This window comes from Hemibagrus wyckioides, linkage group LG08 (assembly GCF_019097595.1).
Source record: "Hemibagrus wyckioides isolate EC202008001 linkage group LG08, SWU_Hwy_1.0, whole genome shotgun sequence".
In the NCBI taxonomy this organism is placed as follows: domain Eukaryota; kingdom Metazoa; phylum Chordata; class Actinopteri; order Siluriformes; family Bagridae; genus Hemibagrus; species Hemibagrus wyckioides.
Genome location: NC_080717.1, coordinates 19,861,822 through 19,883,639, shown reverse-complemented (window position 1 = coordinate 19,883,639; position 21,818 = coordinate 19,861,822). Strand labels below are relative to the sequence as shown.

Below are 21,818 nucleotides of genomic sequence, written 5' to 3'. Positions count from 1 at the left end.
TTGTGAAACACAGTTTGTGGGTGCATTTCAAACCTACTATAATTTTGTTTCACCGATGTCCAAAGCAATGGAAAAATTCTTACTTTGCATTATTTATTTAATTCGCTCAATAATAACAATATATAAATGTTTTTTTTTTTAACAGACTCCATAATTATTTAAATTTAGGCCTCTATCAAACAGCTGCCCTATCGGCTTGAGTTAAGTTAAAAAAAAATTGTTAATGAAATATAGTGACTCTACCAAACGGTCACACAGAACTTTAAAGGGTTAATGTAGGTGGTACATTAATGGTTGATATAACCAGATGATCTGGACAAAACAATGATTAATATTGAGGAATGAAAATATAAAATTTAGGTTATTTGTGCTGTACCTTTAGAGAAGCATCGACTATTAAAACAGTTTTCACCACAGTAATGTCAACCACAAACATGCAACCAGCACAACATAAGATCTATTTAGAAGTGTGATGGGGCACTTAGAATGTTAAATGAGACTGTGGGGTACCACGGACAGGGAAAAAACAGCCAAGTCCTTTATGCTTGGAGGAATTTACCACAGCTCTATACCCTTTGGGGAAGGGTCAATCAAGAATTTTTAACGGTTTTTTGGTTTGTCCATGTGGACAATCCTTAATGTTTCTATGTAAACCCCCACAGTATCATAGAAAAAGATGCTTAAAAAATAGGATTAATCACCCAAAGAAATCTTGAGGACCTTTTTTCTAAGAGTTGCACCTTTTAATAGAAGCTGTATAAATACTTTGAAATAAAAATCTTTTAGTGTTGTATTAACGGTTATTTCTGTCTATTCTAATGAATGTAAGCTATGAAATGGGATTGCCTTTAACTTTCTCAGGTGCCTTAAGATGTTTTCACAGAATCTTTTATTTATTTATTTGTGGTGTAAACTACACTTGCTATTGTATTTTCATGGCTTTCAGAGCAAATATTAAAATGGAAATGTACATTAGAAGTTATTTGTAGGAATTCAAGGTGCAACAGCTGTTGAGCAATGTGCTGATAATAACTCTTTCGTGTTAAGAGAAGTGCTACATTGTTCTGTGCCACTCGGGCAAAATTAGAGATGTGAAAGTTCTTAGTTGAGTGAGATAAACGGCATATCAGTTCAACTCGGCTGTTATTGTAAATATAGTAGTCATCCACAATGGCTACAGCAGTGAAGCTTGTATTGCAGACTAAACATGCTTTACGGAAAAAGTTGTAAGAAAAGTTTTAACTTGAAAAGACTCTTGCAATCATCCCTTAAGCACCACAATGCATTTGGCTGCACAGTATCCAATTTTTACTACTTCTGACCTAGTGTTTTGGAATCCTACATTTATACACACACACACATACACACAGGCCATTGCTATGGAAACATCTAGTCAAAAACCCTGCCCCTTTGCTTATTATGTTGCCATGGCTGCCATCCCAGAATAGTCCTTTTTTGGCCCGTCCCTCCCTCGTGTTGGTGAGTCATAATCTGCAGGGGAAACCACAATTCAATCCATCTGACATTCTACACTCTTCTCTCTTTCCTCTTTTCTTAGTGGACGTTTTGGAAAAGCTATACCAAATCACAAGATTTTGATCAGAGGAACCCTGGGGTAACAACTTGCGAAACACTGTGGTCATAGCAACGGCCAAGGTTAATAAGCACTTCTGTTAGGGACAGCGTGGCCAGAGGTTTGGCATCCCACTTTAATTAAAATTTAAACTACTTATATAAAGCTTACAGTAAATTGGTGTCTCTCTGATAAAGCAAACAAAATATGGAAGGGAGTAACAGAAGTATACATTCTCTTTTTCACAAAAGGCATGTGGTAAAGGAAAACCATATCCTTATGTACAAATTCCTCTACTCCACCTATATGTGTAAGTGAATAGAAAGGTACATACCAGTGGTATAGTGAGCATTCTTCTCTGAAGCAGTAAAAATGTGCTTTACTCAGTGAAGTTGATTCAAGTATTACAAAAGGTGCTAAACCAGAATTCAGTTCTCAATTAAGTTTTTGCTAAGAGCTCTTTTGAAAACAGTCATTTGATGTTCTGGCTCCTTTGTCCAATTCAAAAGGCATGTGATGGCCTGATTCCACAGTTCTCCTGTTGTTCTCAGGAAAAACAACCAGCTAATGAAATTCACATGTGGCCATGATGACAGGATACAATATGGCCAAAAAATGTACATCACAAGAAAAAAAAATCAAATCTATTTGTCACATAACAATGAAATGGTCCAAAGTTTGGTTGGCTGCCTCAAGTTGGAAAAGATCATTAATCAGGAAAATGTCAAAACACATATCTCTTCTTTGTAAAAATGTGCAGAAATTATGGCTTTGTTTTTTGGTTGTTTCTCGGTGATGTTAGGACAGACGGTGATGATATATCCCATGATATATCAAATGATATGAAACAGCAGCACATGCTCCTCCTGTGCAAATACAGTGCTTGCTTTGTTGGTGAGGACAGGAATTTGTTTTGCACTGTCTTTGTGTATCATTATGCCTGGTGAAGCCGTTTCAAGTTACAAAACAGGATTTGAGTATAAACTTTCTATACTTATTCTTTTTTTATTCTCTATTGTTTATCTTACTCTATGAAAAAAAAAAAACTTTAAAAGTTGTTCCTCTTATCCTGTGAAGTTGATCCTAGGACACACCCTAAATATTCAGCCTTCTCTGCCCCTCCTTGTTCTTTTCCTTTGCTTCGCTCTCTGCACAAGTGGCACAGCGTGTATTGTAGTCATACAGGATGACTCATCCTGACACACCAACATTTTGCTGTAGTGCACACAAGCAGACACACCTATGCTCTGCTCACCAGGAAACACACCCTTTCCCACATATAAGTATTAAAATATTTGAGAGGTTTAGTTATTTAGTTACTGCTGAGCTTTATGTACATTATGTGCATACACAGTTTGCAAGAGCTAAAAGCATGGATTGCTTGGAGTGACGAATCTCTTCGAATTGCCCCAGAGTGCTCATTCTTCCATTTGCAATAGCCTGAGTGAATCTACTCAACACCATGCTTTTGAAAAAAATTTTTTTGAATGTTTTGTTCTCTGGCATTTTCCCCCCCCATTTTGTAATCCACATGATGGTATTCTCAAGAGACAAAAGTTTAAAGTATGAAAAAAATAAACTAACAAAGAAATATTCATACAGCGCCAACTGTTGCTGGCTTACATGCAGGATGAAGTCTTTTTCTCTGATCTTTGAAAGCAAACCTTTTCAAGGTCTTTTTGAAGGATAAGAAATCTGCCAAGAACATTTCTTCATTTTGTTTTTCTTCACCTATAGGGCCTGCCACGCCCTGTTGTTCTCTGCGAGGACAGGCTGTATAACAACTCCTGTTTACTAAATTCATCTGCTGTTTGCTACTTCTCTTGTGCTGAATATGGGTGTGGCATGGATTTGTTGAAGGAGTGCCTTTATTCCCCTTTCTCTCTTTTCATCTCTCACACACACATTCTCTCTCTCTTTCTCTCTGTCTTTATCTCTGTCTCTCACTAACTCACTCACACACACACACAGACAGAGACATAACCGAGAAGAGTACTGTATGTCTGTATATGTATGTCTCCTGTAATGTGTCGGTATCTGGCCAATAAGTGGTATGAAGTTTCTTCTCTGCTCTGCAAGTACTACAGTATGACGCAGCAAAATGTTTCGCAAGACCATTAAAATTTTGTCTTCATTTTTACAAGAAGGCATGCTTGAGAAATGGATATATTGAATACGTACTGCTGGGTTCAATGTACTTTGTAGAATTTGTAGTAGGCTCTGTAACAAATTTTTGCATTGTTTTTGCACCAATTTATCTGCACATTGTTTGCATATAAAACATTTAGCTGGACAGAAAGCTATAACTGTTTTTTAAGGAAGGTTGGAACAATGGAACAATCTGTTGAGGTTTTGAGAAAGCAGCAATAAGGCCTTGATGAAAGACTAGTGGAAGCAGACAATGTGCTTGGCAGCTTGAAATGGACAATAAAAAGTACAATGTAGAGGCGGCTGAAATGTTGACTAGCTTTACAGATATGTATCATTTAGGTATATAAAACTTTTAATGTACAATCCCTTGTACTTTAATGTACGCTGTGTTGGACTGTTGACTTTTAGTTTTGCTTTGAGTGCAAGAGTTCTCAGTATATTTTTGTCAAACGATTGTTCATTTCAAATATTGCTTGTGTTTAAAAATAATACAACCACTTCAAAAAGTCCTCATAAATCCTGTAGACCTTTCAGTTCATGTTCAATTCTAAAGAAAACGATGCTCATATTTGTCATAATCGCATATTCCCTATTTTGATTATTATATGAAATAACTGTGTTAAAATTTATATATGTTAAAAACCACTTTATGTAGCTGCTGGTTATGTTGCAAATTAATATCTGATGCCAAGAGTGAGAAAAAAAGAAAAGAATACTTGTAATAAAAAAAATCACTGTCATTTGAATTCTCTCTCTAACAGGTTATATGACTTATTGTGCTTAGGGAAAGTTACCTCCAGATAGGGGAATGCAGGGTGCATTAAAAGGATCTGGCAGAGTGGGGTTTTCTTTGTTTCAGTATTTCTCTACAAACAAGTGTAGGAGTGAGGGTTTTTTGATTATTAATTCATGTTAGTTCTGTATGAAAAGATCAATAATTTAACCTATTGTTTTCACTAGTTAGCAAAAAAGGATACTGACAAAACCTTTATAATACAGTATACCAATGCAATTTAATGTACAGTATACCAATGCCTTTTTAAAATACACAATGGCAATAAGATTATGAGGAATAAGAACATTTATTGAGCTTTGGTATTCCTGGTGATACTCATCTTATTGCAGAATAACTGTACATAACCTGCATGCTATAAATGCAACTTAAAAAATAGAGAAAATTATACATAACATTTAATCCATTAAATGTAATTGATAATTTAGACTCATACTTGGGCACAAGGGTAAAAAACTTTTGTAATGTAATCCAGCTGTTTGTTGCATGCTATTTCACAAACTGTATTAACATTACTAAAAAAAGTAAAATATGTAAAATACTTTTAACACATATTGTACAAACTCATTGCCACATCAGCGTTCACTTGTTTGTCTGTGATTCCATATGCTGATATATTTCCTTCTGAAACTAAATTAGGGTCTTGGGGGGTTTACATATTTCAACAACTGATAACAGCAGAACATGCAATGACTGGGTAATATGATGAATTACTTGTGGAGTCCATTGTTAAATACACAAACAAGTAGCTGATTTGATGGCAGTTCTTTTTTTTGGTTTTACAAGTAGATTCATTATGTTTATACTTCTGAATGTTTAACTAGTGATCTTTCTTCAAGTGGCTAAGCAGACTTGAAATGGCAGCACAAAAAAAACCCTGTTGTCATACATACAGTATTTTACGATTGTATTTTTCAGTTGTCCTGTACTGGCCCAGTAGTGCCCACCTCTGGGATAATCCAAACCAAATAAAATAAGGTAATAGTTTTTGTGGCTATGGTCTCAATCTGAATAGTAGTCTTGGACGTAATCTTTTAAATTATAGTTATAAAGATGTTCCATATTTCCACCTAGCTTACAATCTGCCACCTTAGCTGGATATCAATCTCAATTTTATAGGGGATGATTGTATGCAATCAATTTAAAGAACATTTTAGAGGACGAAAATTTACCTTTGACGTTCAACCACAAAGTTGCTGCTATACATGCAATTGTGTAAAGAAGATATCATTTCCTTTCTGAAAGTGTTATAAATAACCAAAACTAAATAGAATGATTTGAAGGCTCTGCTCAGTAACTTAACCACAGATCTACTGATGCCCAATTTAAATTGCAATCATTTGCTGGTTTTGATCTCAAGATACATACACAGGATAAGGTTTTACATTAAATAGCTCCATATACATGCATCATAAATAGAAATAATAAATTAAAATGATCATTATTAAATGCTTAATATTATATGATTAAGTATTAAACATAGATAGATGCACTTTACTGATCAGTGGTGAGCCTTCCAAGTGATAATACAATCCTGTTCCTTTGCAAATTGAATAAAAAAATTCACATAATCAGTCATTAGACTGGATACACCTGCTTAGAAGGGTTTTTACTATAATAATGAAAAGTCACAATAAAATGACAGATGAAATGAAGCTGTATGAAAGAGTGCTCGATAAATCAAGATTTTCTTTTTTTTAAATTTTCAACAGTATTCCTGATGATGCTTTGCACATTTATGGCATCTTCTCAATTAGCATCATGAGACGTGCTCACCCAGGAAACTCTTCTTAAAGTTCCTAAAGCATCTCACTGCTTTTCATTAGTTTTCAATAAATGGCCTGTTTGTTAAAATGCAGTGTTCCCCATCAGTAAAAGGTATTTCAGAAAGTGACATGCCCCTATACTTGATATCCATTTGGAGTGATTTATTAGAAAAGTAGTCTAACTCAAAGTAGAAAAACTAAGCACACATTGTCCATATAACAAATTAAACAAAATTTAAAAAAAAAAAATACCCGGAACTTTAAGTTTAGTGTTATTTGGTTTGAATGAAAGGGTCACAATTTTTGTTGGGTATTTGGAGGAGACACAAAATGAACCAAGTATGACAAATATTGCTAAACCCTAAACGTTTCACTGTTGAGCTATTAATAGATTTTAGCCTATCATGATGGGAATGTCATAAACAGCAATCACTGTTGTCTAGTATCCAAATGCGAGTTTTGTTTACCACCTGAGAAGAAGCAAAACCAATGGTATAACCAACCTTGTAACCACGACAATGGGCAACATAGGCCATTGATTGGCTGTTCAAGCTTCAGTCCGATCTTAACTTAAGATAGTACGAAGAGGTGAACAAAAGCTGGTAGTGCAGGTGAAGTATTTAATTCAGGTGTCTAGCTGCGCAACAGGCAGATAACTTAACTTATTCTATAGTTTTCTTCATATAATTTAGATATGCATTGTTAACACTTTTGTATAAAACTACATATTGTGAACGTTTAGGCCCTAAACTAAGCTTAGTGATTGAGATCATTATTGCAATTCTGAATGCGTGGCGACTACACGGGTGTGAGAGGAGCAGTGGGTGGGCTGAAGCCGACCACTCCCTGCTCCATTTCCCTCCCTCCACTCATCCCTCCCTTCTTCCCTCCTTCCTAGTGAAGAGCTTTGCCGTGCCCTGTACTCAGCCATTCTCCACAGCCCGAAGTTACGACCACACTGCAAAGAGAGAGAGCGGGAGAGAAAAAGTGAGAGGGAGTGCGAGAGAGAGAGAGGGAGGGAGAGAAGAAATAAGAAAAGTCATTAAAGGCAAAGAAAGTTGTTCAAAAACACCACTCGGAGAGCATTGAACAGTTGGGACAGAAAACTTTTCGCGGCTGTGGCAGAAAGGCATGAGCGACGGAGGATGCTCATGCCAAGGTGTTAAACCTTTTTGGAAGCAGTGAACTGCTCCCAGGTAGGAAAAAAAACTCGTGTTTATGTTTCATTAAAATTATAACGACTTTACAAACACCTATGCAGTTTGTAATTCGGTATACATGTGTAGTATGTATGATGTAGCGCAAATTAAGGAGGTAATGAATAGTGCGCAATGAATAGAAAGCTATTCATAAACGCGCATATAGGAAGCCCTCAGGAGGTGCAGCTGTGAACACGAGGGACAGTGGGTGTGTGTGTTTTCACAATTGACATGTTTGTTGCGCACCTTTTTTCCGCCACCTATGCGACTGAAATGAAATTCATTTTCTTTTGGAAACTGTGTAACTTGCAAAAGTAATAGTGATAAAATCCTATTGTAGAGGGAGAATGAGCGCAAGAAGTGCCTTAAAGTTTCTAATAGATGACGAAACGCTTTAAGCAACCCCTACCCAAACATGTGCTTTGCCAACTAATTGTAAGGGAAATTTTTTTTAATACTTTGCATGCCATGCAAATACTGTACCCACACCCCTGAAGTCGGAAAAAAAAAAAAATCCACGTCCAGTAGTTTTCTTCAGCGTGGCGGTGCAACGTGGATGAAGTCGGTGTGGCTCGCGCGAGTTAACTGCGCACGCACTTACAGCTGGGACCGAAAAAAAGTTTATAAACTTTAAAACTCAAGATATTATGTCATATTTCTTGTTTAATCAAAAGCCTGTCTTAAAGCATTAAAAGCGGTGTCTTTATTTCTGTCATGTATAATATAAGCTGTTCACTCGCACAGTTGACCAAATGTGGTTACAGCCCCCTCCCTCCTTTTTTTTTTTTTTTTTTTTGATATTTTTCTATGTTTGGCTAAAGCTAAATACCTTTAAAAGTGTGAAAATAGCCATTGTTTCATTAGCCGTGTCGGTTATAGTATAATACACGTGGAGAGGTTTTGTTAAAACAAATGTAATAAGTGTATTTTAACCGTACCAAAACGGGTGGAGTTTTGATAGTTCTTTCCATTTTATTCCTCGATTCTTCTTGCCTGAGGATTGTGTCCAGGGTGTGGGGAGTGAGAGAGAGGAGGAGGGGCAGCTGGAAGAGGGCGGGTGGGTGATGGAATGTAGTGGTTTGGAAAGACTTACTAATTGAAACCAGGTCTGAAGCACATAGGGGAAAAAAGCACAGCTTGCTAGAAGAAACAAAAATGGGACATTTTATTCACACTTCGCTTTTATATTACTTGAAGTTCAGACAAACTGGCCAAAAGGCAATTTTTAAGTAAGAAATGTGTCAGTCAGCAAGCATAAGCAAGAGAATCAAAATTGCAAAAGTGGTCCTTTTGAAAACGTCAAAAGTCAGTCTGAAATGGAGAATCATTTTTATTTGAAACTATATATACATATATATGTTTATTTTTCGGTAAAATATTGGATCAGCTGTGGAACTGGAAATTCCGATCCCATCCCCCTTCACTGCCACACCCTTGTTCTCTTTTGCAGTCAAACCTATGCTATATTACGATGCCTGCTGACCTGTTAATAGTCTTTGCAAGATAAATAAATTATTTTTATTTCAGAGGGTGATTTTGCAAGAATTTGTCATGGGTAATTTTGTATGAGGTCATATGACAATTAGGGATTCGGTCAAGATTCAACAGTTGCCTATTATTACCCTGATGATATTAGGTTGTTGACTGTTTGTGTCTTAGTACTACAAGATCATCAGATTACATATGATTTATACTGACCTTAAATACTGCTGTTTTAATTCAGGCTCTGAGTTGTGGCTGGAACATCTTTGCACAATGGAACTGCTCTAAGATAGAGTAACCACTTTCTCCTGTGGATAGTATAAAAAGGATGGGTGCTTTTGAGGAGTTTGCTGTACCACTGTGAAACGGAAAGAGTTCGGACATTGCACACTTCCTCTGACATTTCCTTACAGACTTGTAGAGGGTTTGCTGTCTTCACAATTTGGAGAACAGTAGATGAGGTCCAACCCTCTTAATGACTGAGTAGTGTTATTACTCTTTGTCAATTTTTAAAGGATCAGATAGTCCCATGATTAATGGGAAAATTCAGGCATGCAGCCATCTAGAAACAAGTCTTTATTTCGAATATCTGTCTGTTTGCATGTATAAATGTATGGGGATCAGCCAAGCATTTGAGACTTCTGCCATTGTTGCGTTTTTTCACAGTGTTTCTGCATGTCCAGACTAAGCCTTGGTTGAGAAATACTGACTCTGAATGTTAGTAACAGTTGATCATCTTAGTGACTCAGAACCACGCAATTTTCCATGTCCTCACAGTTCTTTTGCAAGCAATAGTCTGGACTGTACGATGGAATAAGAAATTTGAGGATCAGTTTTAAGTACATTTAGTGTTTTTTGCCCCTGTATAATACTCATGGCCAAGGAATGAAAATGAGGTTTAAATGAGACAAAGTGTAAATATAGTATTCTCATGCAGATCATGTAATCTGCTTTAGATCTCATAGCATAGAAAAAGATAGCTAGATACAAACCATTGCATTTATCTGTTTGGTATAAAGGGGTGTGGTAGCATCTTGGGTAGTACAGAATTGTGGGCCTATTCCAAGCAAGAATAAACATGAACAAAAGATTAGAATAGCATTTAGTCCTTCACAGTTAGCCAACATATGAATGTTGTAAAGGATCCACATTAGCTCTTTCACAACTTGCATCATCATGCCTGCCTGATTTATTGACAGAACTGTTGCAACAAGATGAACATAGTATAATGTGTTCAGTGTTGATAGATTCCAGTGGCAGCATGTTCAACACCTTCTCCTTGAAAATCATTTTAGTGGTCCCACTTAATCCACTTTTGATTACTGGATTACAGAAATTGTGTGAGAGAGTATGAAACAATGAATAAAGGTTGTTAGGCACAGAAGTCAGCAGACTTGTTTTGCAGGTCTATGCTGTATTTGCTGTAGGTTATCAAAGCTATGAAAGTTTTATTGAAGAGGTAAAGGACAGGGACTTGTTTACTCTAATTCATAGGCGGTTATCTGTAAGATTTACGAACATTCCATTCACAAAACCTCTGGTATGTACAGAATTAAGTTGTCTGTAATAGCATGGTGACTGACAGTAGGCATGATGGAACAAGTATTTCCTTCTTTTCTTTTTTTCACATCCAGTATTGCAGAACAAAATGGTGCTAAAAGAACCTTTCTGTATATCAGTTATGGTGTAGTTTATAAACATCTAGCTATGGCTAGGTATTTGGCTAATAATAAACTTATCAGCAGTACACATTAAATGCTAACAGTAGTGTGCATTTGTGGTCAGTATTTAAAATATTTGCATGTCTTAGAGACTTTGTTATGATTAAGAATGATGCATTTCACCTTGAATTCTGTATTCTCTTCATTGTAATGATCTATCTATCTATCTATCTATCTATCTATCTATCTATCTATCTATCTATCTATCTATCTATCTATCTATCTATCTATCTATCTATCTACATACACGTGTGTGTGTTCTGAAATATATTTAAACACAAATTTTAATATATTGTGGCATTCTATAGGATCAGTCATAAGATAGTGTTTGACACTAATTAGTTAATGCTAATTAACTGTTCAAACTAGCCTCAAGGCCACTCTGCTGCTCTTCCTTTCAAAAACATTCATTTGGTGGGTTTCACTTCTCTTCAGCATAGTAGTATACATTGTTCTTTTTTAGACTCTATATGTTACTGCCTCAGTAAAATGTTACCTTATGGCTTTCTATGTTTCCTCTGAACTATTTTTATGAGCCTAGTGATGATTGCTGTAGTGCACACTGCATGCACTCTGCTCATTGTTTTTTTTCTATTCTGTGTCTACAGAAGCTCTTTGCAAAGGATGTTGTTGATGTGGGTTAGCTCGTCTGGCAGAGCAGTTAAAGTAGTGATTATTCTTAATTTTCCATAAGTGACTAAGCATGTAATATGGAATATGTCACTGAATTACAGATGCTTTTTATGTCATAGCATTAACATCATAGACCTAGTCTCTTCACATGAGGATGCATGTCTTTCATGGTCAGGTTTTAATAACAGAATAAGAACATCTCATTTTGATGATAGATTTTAACTGTGTAAGTTATCAGGAGTGTAGCACGTTGCTTTTGGATTTGGTTAATGTAGGAGAGGCTGGGCTCTATTCCAGCTGGCCTGACGGCTACATTGAGGAATGTGTGGGACTGGAGGCCTGGGTGGGGCCCTCAACTCTCTTTGCAGTGAACTCTGAATAGATGGCGTGCTCATGGCTGTGCTGTTTTTTTTTATTTTTATTTTTTTTTTTTAAACATGGGGCGTGTTCTACACTTTAGATGCAGGAGGTGATTTGTTGGACCCATCGTCCATTGCTTACATGTCACTTGTTTACCTCTTTATGCAAAATGTGTATTTGACCTTACATTGCCCTATATATTTTTATGTAAGATTTTGCATTGTTGTAATTTTGTTGGCTTTAGCTTTAGAACAGTAGCAGCAGAATTAATATAAATGAGTAGAAGTCTCTAGTATGTCAGTCTTTTGAGTGTACACAGCTGCTCTGCCTCATGTTATTCTATGCAAACACAATGACAAGTTCATCCAGCCTGGCCTTTATCACCAAACATCCATGTCTATTTCAGTCGCGGCTCTGGAATAACTAGCATTATAATGAAATGGCAGTATAGTGAGAGGTTCTGACTGTGGTTTCATAATCATGGATGATATTTAAGTTTGCACAGTTGAGACATGAGCACAACAGGGACATTCCTCTCTGTTGTTGTCGAAGAACAATTTGGAACTGTTGATAGTGCTAACATTTTGACAGCCACCCATTCCATTCACTGAATCTGGATAAGGTGTAAAACCTGATATAACTAATGAAATAGTCCTCATTGCATTTTTCAAAATAAAACAGATTTATATCAGGATTATTAGGTGAATAATTATTAGGATAATTAATTAGCTTATTATAATAATAAGTAATGCATTTAAATTTAAAGAAAACCTATGCAATTATTGTAAACTAAACGGGTGTTTCTATTAATTGTATGTTAAAATTCTAGTATAGGTCTTTAAGAAGTAGAGTATGTATTTAAGGTCATCCAGATTGCTAGTTTCTCTGCATTCTGAATGGTCATTAGGAGGTAAATAGAAACCACAGTGGAGAGACTTAATTACGGTTGTTCTGCAGTACACTCATGGGCAGGTCTCCACTGGCTAATACATGCCTCTGCTGACTGCGGCATTTGTTTTCATTGTCAGTGTATGTTCTGCTGTGTTGTGTCTTTTCTATTGCCCCAGCTACAAAAAAAAATGGAACAGTTGATAAAATGGAACAGAAAACACCATGAAGGCGTCCTTAAAACTTTAATCACTTATTTGTTTGTTCTTAGACATAACAAATGACAAATTACATTTAATATTACCAAAGTAAATATTGTATGCACACAAGTATGAATATATATAAAAGATATGATATACACATATACATACATTACTGGTAGATATAACTATAGCATAATTAAAAGTTTCCACATTACATTAATTTAATCTATAAATAAATTCTATACATTTTTCGAACATGCACTAGCGACAACCACTAGCAAGATTTCTTTGTTGGTGGTAATCATATAATCATGCAATATATATCTTGATCATGTTATATATCTAGCTTATATCCTAACGTGTCAAGTTTTAATTACTAACAACTATTTAAAAAAAGAGCCATATTCACTTGACATTACATTGCCATTTATTGTCACTTCATCTCCCTCTATACCTTATCAACTACTTATGTATAGTGTTTTGTGAAAAAAAAAAAAGTTTCTGTAATCCTTTGTAACTGATAGTCTTTGCTTTGACTAGTTGCTGACGTGGCATTGGTTTTGCAAAAAGATTGGATATGCAAATATGGGATAAGCAGGTTTTGATACGTGTGATTAGAATGATAGGTAACAAGTGATGGCTGTTATATGGAGTTATTGGCTATATTAACTTGAATAAGTTGATATTCGTTTCATGAATTGAACATTAAACAAGTTCTATTAACATTTAACCAGGCTTTATACAGCTTTACACGTTTTTAAGAAACTCTATTCTTAGTCTATTGGTTTTTAATGGGACTGGGTTGTAACCGTTTGCTCTTCTACAATACAACAGGTGAACATATTTATTTATAGGGTGTATTTTAATTTATCTCAGCATTCAAATGTGTTGGTAGCCTGCTTAATAATTAACAAATTATTTATGTGGGAATTTTATTAGTGAAAAAGTGCAACAGTTGTTTCATAAAACATTGGAATGGGATGTTTGGGTGTGGGTATCTCAGATAAAGGCTCAGGGTTGTGTAAAGGAATGCTGTCTGTATTATGTCTGTGCAGGATCTGTTTCAGTCACTGTCGCCCTCTGAGGGCAAAGCAGAGAAAGTGGAGAGCAAAGGGTGGGGTCCTGTTTTGAAGGAAAAGGAAAAAAGTCTGTTTCAGTAGCCTAAAGCACTACAGTATTTTTCAGATTTTTACTGTATGTGCATTATTAATATGAAAAGTATTGATGACAATTGTTTTGTTGATTTCATAAATTCATTACCACATTTTCAACACTGGATAGTAGGGGCATTTTTTAACCTTTATTTTATGCGTAATCTTTGTAATCTCTAAGTGTAATATTATTATTCACATTTTCCTTTTACATTTGTTTTTTCAGAAAACAAGAGAAGTGTGGCAGAGGACAGTGTCTGATAGTGCTTGAGCTCCTGGTACGTTATTGTTTTTTAATATTCAAAAAGCTTTAGATTTTAGAACAGTGGAGTAACAACAGACATTTTGTACCATGTTATAAAGTGTTAAAATCATCTGATCAAGTGTCATGCCACTAAAGCATTTAAAATATCACACAGTAAATCATAGGTTAATTATTAGACCAAAACTTGGAATGTTGTCCATAAAAACCGTATTTGACTGCAGTATAAATCTTGCACTTGGAAATATGACACTTCTTACCCACTCTGCTCCCCCCTGTACTATGACTTAGCCACCTGTTCCAGAAGCTTCCCAATGTGAAACTGTTTGCTTGAACTTAGAATTAAAGCACAATTCTCCCACTTAAACAAATAGTAGAGAACAGTACATGCATCCCAGGAACATCTAGACCTATTCTTTGTGAATTTCATACCATACTTATTCAAACTATTTCTTGTATGTTCTTGTATTTCAAACCTTTTTTTTCTGGCAGTTATTTCTCATTCTTCTTTTTGTTTTCTTTTTAACTCCTCAGTTTCTTTTCATACTAAAATTATTAGCTCAAATTTAGATGATTTAGGGCTTAAATCTCAGTCATGTTCTTATTTCTCCTCCCGATTATAGTACTTGGACTTATTGCCAGGAAATTTTTCAAAGCCATGAAAACATTACGTTGGTTAGAAGAGAGGTGAGGAGACATTCTGGCATTGTGACAAAACATGCTTGAAACAGGAGAGGAATAATAAGCCACCCCTACACTTGCAGGGAGTTGAATTGCAACAGTGCTTGGTTTTGCCTCCTGTTGTTTTTTGTAAATACCCATGCCATACATCAAATAATGAGCCTTACTTCAGATGGGGAATATGCAAATTCCATTGGTTACTTTCAGTTGGAAGATTCTATAGTCTATTATAGTTATTATAGATTATTATAGTTTATAAAATGTTTAATAGAATAGAGAGATCAAAAATAGTTTAGGATGGAGAGTTTATCCATTCTGTAGACTGCAGCTAATTTGCATAGCTTTCACACTAGCATTGCACTAGCATATGTTACAAGATGCCGTATGTTGCTTATTTGTTGTAACCCTATTTTGATGGCAGACATCACTATATTTTGTCTGCAGTCTTGCAGACCTGCTAACCTCCATACATTTTAGATAGGAGCCACAAATATCTCTCTTAGGAAAGTCATTAAAACCGTGAAAAATGACACTTTTGGCATAAAAGGGTGTCTATAGTCTATAAGTTTATAAAACACAACACTACAAAAATTTTAATTGAATTGATAATTATTATAATTTAAAAATGTTGTTTTCACTCAGCATAGTGAGGGCTATTGGGGTAGAAATGGAGTGTGTCTGTGTACAGGGATTTTATGGTAACCACCAGGCCAGGTGCTTGGGGCTGGTAGATATGAGTCTTGCATGTCTGGTTGTTGAGAAGTTACTTGAAGACTTGTTAGTACTATAAATAATTGTTTTATTTTACCTAGTACTTATCAAAACTTAAATAATAGTATTATGGACTGAGATTTGGTAATAGACTTTGACATGTTCCCCAAGTTTGGTTGCTTTAGATTATAATTTACATAGTGGCATGGATTATGACTGACTGGTGCCCTGTCTATTGAGCACTCCTGCCTTGCATCAGTTTTCCTAGCATATGTTCTGGATTCTGACGTCCCAGGTCAGAATAAGTGGTCATTGTAGACTACTGAATGAATGTGCGGTACATGTTAAGGTGTGATGCAATAATTGAAACTTTTGTTCGTCATCCTGAGTTTCCGTGCTTAAACCTCAAAAAGACATCAACTGAAGATTGATGTGTTTCACGAGTTGTTACCATAATGGTATAGTTCTGGTTTATTAACCTTTAGGTCACAGCCCTCCTGTGGGGTGTGCTGGTACTGCACATGGTCTCTCTCTCTCTCTCTCTCTCTGAAACCTCTATATTATAAATTTTGGGTTCTCACTGACTTTATGGAGCTCTTTATTTTTTACAATAGATATGTTATAATTATATAGATTTACAATATTTATTTACGAAATATCTTATCTATGAGATGCTTCTGGCCTCAGAATATATGACCCATGCCAGCTAGTTGGTTGTTAATGGAACCTTATACAGAGAGAAAGGAGAAAGTGCTTTTAATACAGAAAATCAGTTTAGAAAGGAATGAGAGGAGGCTATCCCCAGTGAACAGCTGTAGTTCTAACTGTGGTCACAAGCTGGTAGGTAGATAACTCCTTACCATGTTCATGTTGGCAGAAGTGCACAGCCAAGTTTTTATTGCAATAAGATGGCTGTATTTATAAGAATCTTTGAAATATCTTGGCATGTACTGTATGCATTCTTTATATAAACACACTTTATATGTATAGAGCAGTGACTAAAGGGAAGAAAAACACTACTCTTATATTTTGGGCTACCATGAGCCTCCAGAACAGCTTCAGTGTGCCTTGGTGTTCAAAAACTGTACTGGAGGGATGAGCACCATTCTCCAAAAAGACAATCCATTAGATGGTGTTTTGATGTATGTGGGCATGAAAGGAGAGCTCATAACCTTGAGGAAAGAAATGATGAAACAATTAACTGTTTGACCATAGAATGAAGGTGATCAGTTAGAATAATTTTGTATTGATTTCTATTGATTTGGTAACAAGTGGACCATAACCATTGCATCATAAACATTGCACCATCACAGCATAAAGGAGCCTCTGGAGTTTTCCTTAAATTTGGTGTGTATATGTAAGCATAAGTAGAAAGGAAGGGCGTAAATCTCAGAGCTTTGGAACTATTTACAGTTCAACAATGAGCTAAATACTGTTTTTAATAACTAATTAGTATACTGTTGTCTGTATATTTTACAATTTTTTTTTCAGTAAATAAGACTATACAGGAACATTCAGAGAAACAATTTGATCCAGACTATTCTGGTCATTGTGGATGGACTGCTGAAAAACATTTCACAGTGTTGTAAAAAAATATGCATGTAGGTGTATTCACAGTCAAAAGGTCTCATTTAGCTAATAGATGAGTGGATGGTTGAGGGGGTGGTACTAATAAAACAATGAAATGTCTGTGTTTGAAGTTGGAATGGCAGGCCCACATGTTTACTGTGCAGTCCTACAGAAATACTTATTACACATTGGATGCCTAGTAATACAATTGTTGTTTATTTTGTATGAATATTTGAAAGATTACATGCCGAAACTTGTACTGAACTGATGTGACCTCACTTGGTTGAAAACTTCTTTATTGTACTCCAATTTTTAGAAAATGTACATTGTTTATGCTGAAATCTTTATATATTTAATATTTGTGTAAAATTCCATTTAAACTGTAAAGCCTTCCACTCTTGTATTGGTGTTTTTAAACATAGACCCATTTAGAGAAGTTCTGATCCTTTTTTTTTTTTTTTTTGTATAATTTCAGGGAGACTTGGGATAAGCCCATTCGGTGGATAACTCGAGGGAAAACAGAGCTCAAGGATTTGAAGTAAGCATGCATGTTGTACATCAAATTTTACAATTTAATCACAAAAAAAAGAAAAGCATTAGTCTGTGCAATTTAACTATACTATTAAATTCTTAATTAAATACAATAATAAATAATAAATATTTTATGATAATAAAAATGGAAAAATATAAAAAAACACGATTTTCCCCCATTCTGTTTACTGTGAACATTACTTCAAGCTCTTGACTTGATTTCATGCAGTGTGCTGCTGCCACATGATTGGCTGATAAGATAACTGCATAAATGAGCAGGTGTATGAATGCATACATGCGCAGATACATACACACTATATATGCATACATGCATACATACACATACTGTGTTGTATGTATATGTGTGTGTGTGTGTGTATATATGTGTATGTGTGTATATATATATATATATATATATATATATATATATATATATATATATATATATATATATATATATATATATATATATATATATATATATATATATATAAATTGTGTGTACATGTATGTATGTGTATACAGTATGCAGTTGTTAGCATTATATTACATAATGTGTGTTTGGCCTTACACACAGATAAACATAAATATACACATAAATATAATTTTGTAATATCTTTCCCAAAATTTCAACTCTGAACCCCAAATGGAAAGCACGCTAACTTACTAGCAGGTCTCTAGCCAGATAGCTAATTTAACTGATTCAAATCATATTGGGCTATTTGGGAGATCATGGGGTTATTTCCTAAATTCACATTTATTTACAGGAGTGGACAAATGATATAATCATTAGCTGACCCACAGGGGCATGTAGGAGCTCCTGGTCTGCTGCTCAGTTCTGTTTTAATTACCCAAAAGCCTAACTGACTAGACTAAAATGGGGTAATAAAATAAAATATATAAATGCCCATTGAGGGAGTGACTGAATATACACAGTAATTATCCTCTACATTTGAAGTCTTTTATGTAGCATATTTATTTGTGATCTTATTGTTATTGGTGTTCGTCAACATTTTAGCATTTAGAGATGGTTCTTTCCTAACATCACATGTAAAAAATATTATATGAGTCTTTATCTTTTCTTATCTGTAAAGTAACTATAAGGTGCTAGCTGAAGAGTTATATGGGAGCTTTTGGTTGCTAACTGGCAACACACAGCAAATAACAACAACAAAATAATGGCTACTTGTCCCAGGTGCCCTGTCTAGTGATTGGCCTACCAATATTGTATAGTGTTGTCCTGTGCCTTATGTGCTGCTCCAAGACCCTAGAGAAACTTAATTTCACTCCAATTAATGCAAGTTCTATGGTGGGATGAGAAGAAAAAAATCAATTACATTTTGATATTCAAAAATTCTGACAGTTGTTACAGGATAAACATTTAAATTCAAATTCATTACATCTTTTATATACTGTCTCCTCTCAATGTATTAGAACAGCAAGGCCAATTCTTTTGGAGATCAAAAGATGAATGAGATGATAAATGAGAAATTCAACTTTTATTTTGGGGTATATATATATACACTATATTGCCAAAAGTATTCGCTCACCTGCCTTGACTCGCATATGAACTTAAGTGACATCCCATTCCTAATCCATAGGGTTCAATATGACGTTGGTCCACCCTTTGCAGCTATAACAGCTTCAACTCTTCTGGGAAGGCTGTCCACAAGGTTTAGGAGTGTGTTTATGGGAATTTTTGACCATTCTTCCAGAAGCACATTTGTGAGGTCACACACTGATGTTGGACGAGAAGGCCTGGCTCTCAGTCTCCGCTCTAATTCATCCCAAAGGTGTTCTATCGGGTTGAGGTCAGGACTCTGTGCAGGCCAGTCAAGTTCATCCACGCCAGACTCTGTCATCCATGTCTTTATGGACCTTGGTTTGTGCACTGGTCCACAGTCATGTTGGAAGAGGAAGGGGCCAGCTCCAAACTGTTCCCACAAAGTTGGGAGCATGGAATTGTCCAAAATGTCTTGGTATGCTGAAGCATTCAGAGTTCCTTTCACTGGAACTAAGGGGCCAATCCCAGCTCCTGAAAAACAACCCCACACCATAATCCCCCCTCCACCAAACTTTACACTTGGCACAATGCAGTCAGACAAGTACCGTTCTCCTGGCGACCGCCAAACCCAGACTCGTCCATCAGATTGCCAGATGGAGAAGCGCGATTCGTCACTCCAGAGAACGCGTCTCCACTGCTCTAGAGTCCAGTGGCGGCGTGCTTTACACCACTGCATCCGACGCTTTGCATTGCACTTGGTGATGTATGGCTTGGATGAGCGAATACTTTTGGCAATACAGTGTGTGTATATATATATATATATTTATATATGTCTAGTTGTGTTAACTGAGGATATCAATTTTGGACCACAGACTCATCATGCAAATCTTGTGGCATGATGAAGTTTCCAATTTGATTGGATGTGTTTCTCATGTATTTGGCATGAATTGCCAGAAGGTTTCTGTAGATTTCTGATTATTAATAAATATCTGTGAGCCCATTCCAGAAGTAATGTTTCTTTATACTTTGGTCTTTCCATCACTTTCGTTGCAGTTAATCTTTTGTTAGTCTTTTTTATCTGTATTTCTTCTGGCCTTCTGATTATTATTGCTGACCACAAAATGATTTGCATTTTATATGGCCTCTGTATTACTGTTCTCAAAGTCTTCAAATGGTGTATTATGATATCCTCACGCCTGCCCTGTGGACATTGTTTGTGATGTTACTGACTGATGTTTGGATTTTTCTTCATAACTCCCACAATATTTCTGTTATCAATTACTGTTGTCCTTGCCTGACCGGTTCATTGTCTAAGTAGTTGTATTTGCTATACCCAGTGCTTTTCTCAGCTTTAAAATGACTTGTTTTTGTCCCATAGATAACTCTCTGGTTATCTAGTTGGTTTAACAAAAAATATATAGTTGAAACCCTCAGGGGCTCAAGTAGGCATTCAGATCTATTAATTGTTTAAACAGTTAATCTTACAGGGCAGACCTGGACAATAAGAAACGCCTGTCAGGCACATATTCCAATAGATTGATGATTTGAAAAATAGGTAGGTTCAAACAAAAGGTGCCATGTTCTAGGTTTTTTTGAAATAACTAGTTATATACTTTGAGATAACTAGTTATATAACCAATCATGTGGCAACAGCAAAATGCACAAAATCGTAGATCAGACAACACATACATACACAACTCGGTATTTCAGGTGAGCATGTACAGTACATCGAACCTTGAGGTGGATGGGCTACAACAGCAGAATACCACATTGGGTTCCACACCTGGCAAACCAGAACAGGAATCTGAGGCTGTCATTGGCACAGGCTCACAGATCCTGGGCAGTTGAAGATTAGAAAGAAAAGTAGTCTAAATGTCCAATTTTTGTGAGTCTGTGCTTATGATGGTCTCAGATTCTTGTTCACGGGTTACAAGGTATGGATCTTGGTCTTTTGCTCTCATTGCCCCTCCACCTTAAGGTTTGATCCCAAGATGCTTTTCTGCTCACTATAGTTATAAAGAGTGCCTGTTTGATTTCAACAAAGAAAGACCCTCCACACAAGATGCAGGGGTGTACAGGTGTTGCAAACAAAGTGGATGTGTGTGAAAGTTGATGGTTTTCATTTGTTAAATAGCTTTTTTTTCTCCTTTTCAAGATGGCTGACGAAGAGGACACAAGAGAAGTGCTCTTCCCTCAGTGGATGGGTCCTGATAAACATGGGCTTACAATAGAGCAAAAGGGTCATGGAGAAATTTTTGTCAAGGAAGTGAAAGAAGAATCCCCTGCTGCTCATACTGGGAGAGTATTTGAAGGTAGATGATTGATCATCTACAATCTTGCTCATTCATAACACCTGGGAATTTCATTTTTCCAAAAAGAATATGCATTTGATGTTGTCTAATTAACGTAATCTAATGTCTTATTGTCAAAGGTGATCAAATTGTTGGTGCCACGATCTACTTTGAGAATATGAGCTCAGAAGAAACAGCAGAGTTATTGAAGACACTTAACAGACACAAAGTTGGACTAAAACTACAGCACAAGGCAGGAGACAAATCACCTTGTCGCTCTCCCATGGGCACATTGTCATGGGAAGCACGAACTGGATTTGGAGGTTCTAGTCCTGATATCATCCTGGTA

At 35.9% G+C, this 21,818-nt stretch overlaps 1 protein-coding gene across 2 annotated transcripts in view; it reads left to right on the top strand.

The window, feature by feature from the left end:
* Positions 1-7,207: 7,207 nt before the first annotated feature.
* Positions 7,208-21,818, top strand: part of ahnak (AHNAK nucleoprotein) — a 36,726-nt gene continuing 22,115 nt past the window's right edge. The window contains exons 1-5 of one of the 2 annotated variants that reach the window (XM_058397241.1): positions 7,208-7,479; positions 14,147-14,198; positions 17,619-17,681; positions 21,334-21,490; positions 21,610-21,815. In XM_058397241.1, the coding sequence (XP_058253224.1) occupies positions 21,334-21,490; positions 21,610-21,815 (363 nt within the window). In that variant the 5' untranslated portion in view covers positions 7,208-7,479; positions 14,147-14,198; positions 17,619-17,681. The remainder of the gene's footprint in view (positions 7,480-14,146; positions 14,199-17,618; positions 17,682-21,333; positions 21,491-21,609; positions 21,816-21,818) is intronic. The other variant, XM_058397242.1, reaches the window with a different exon arrangement.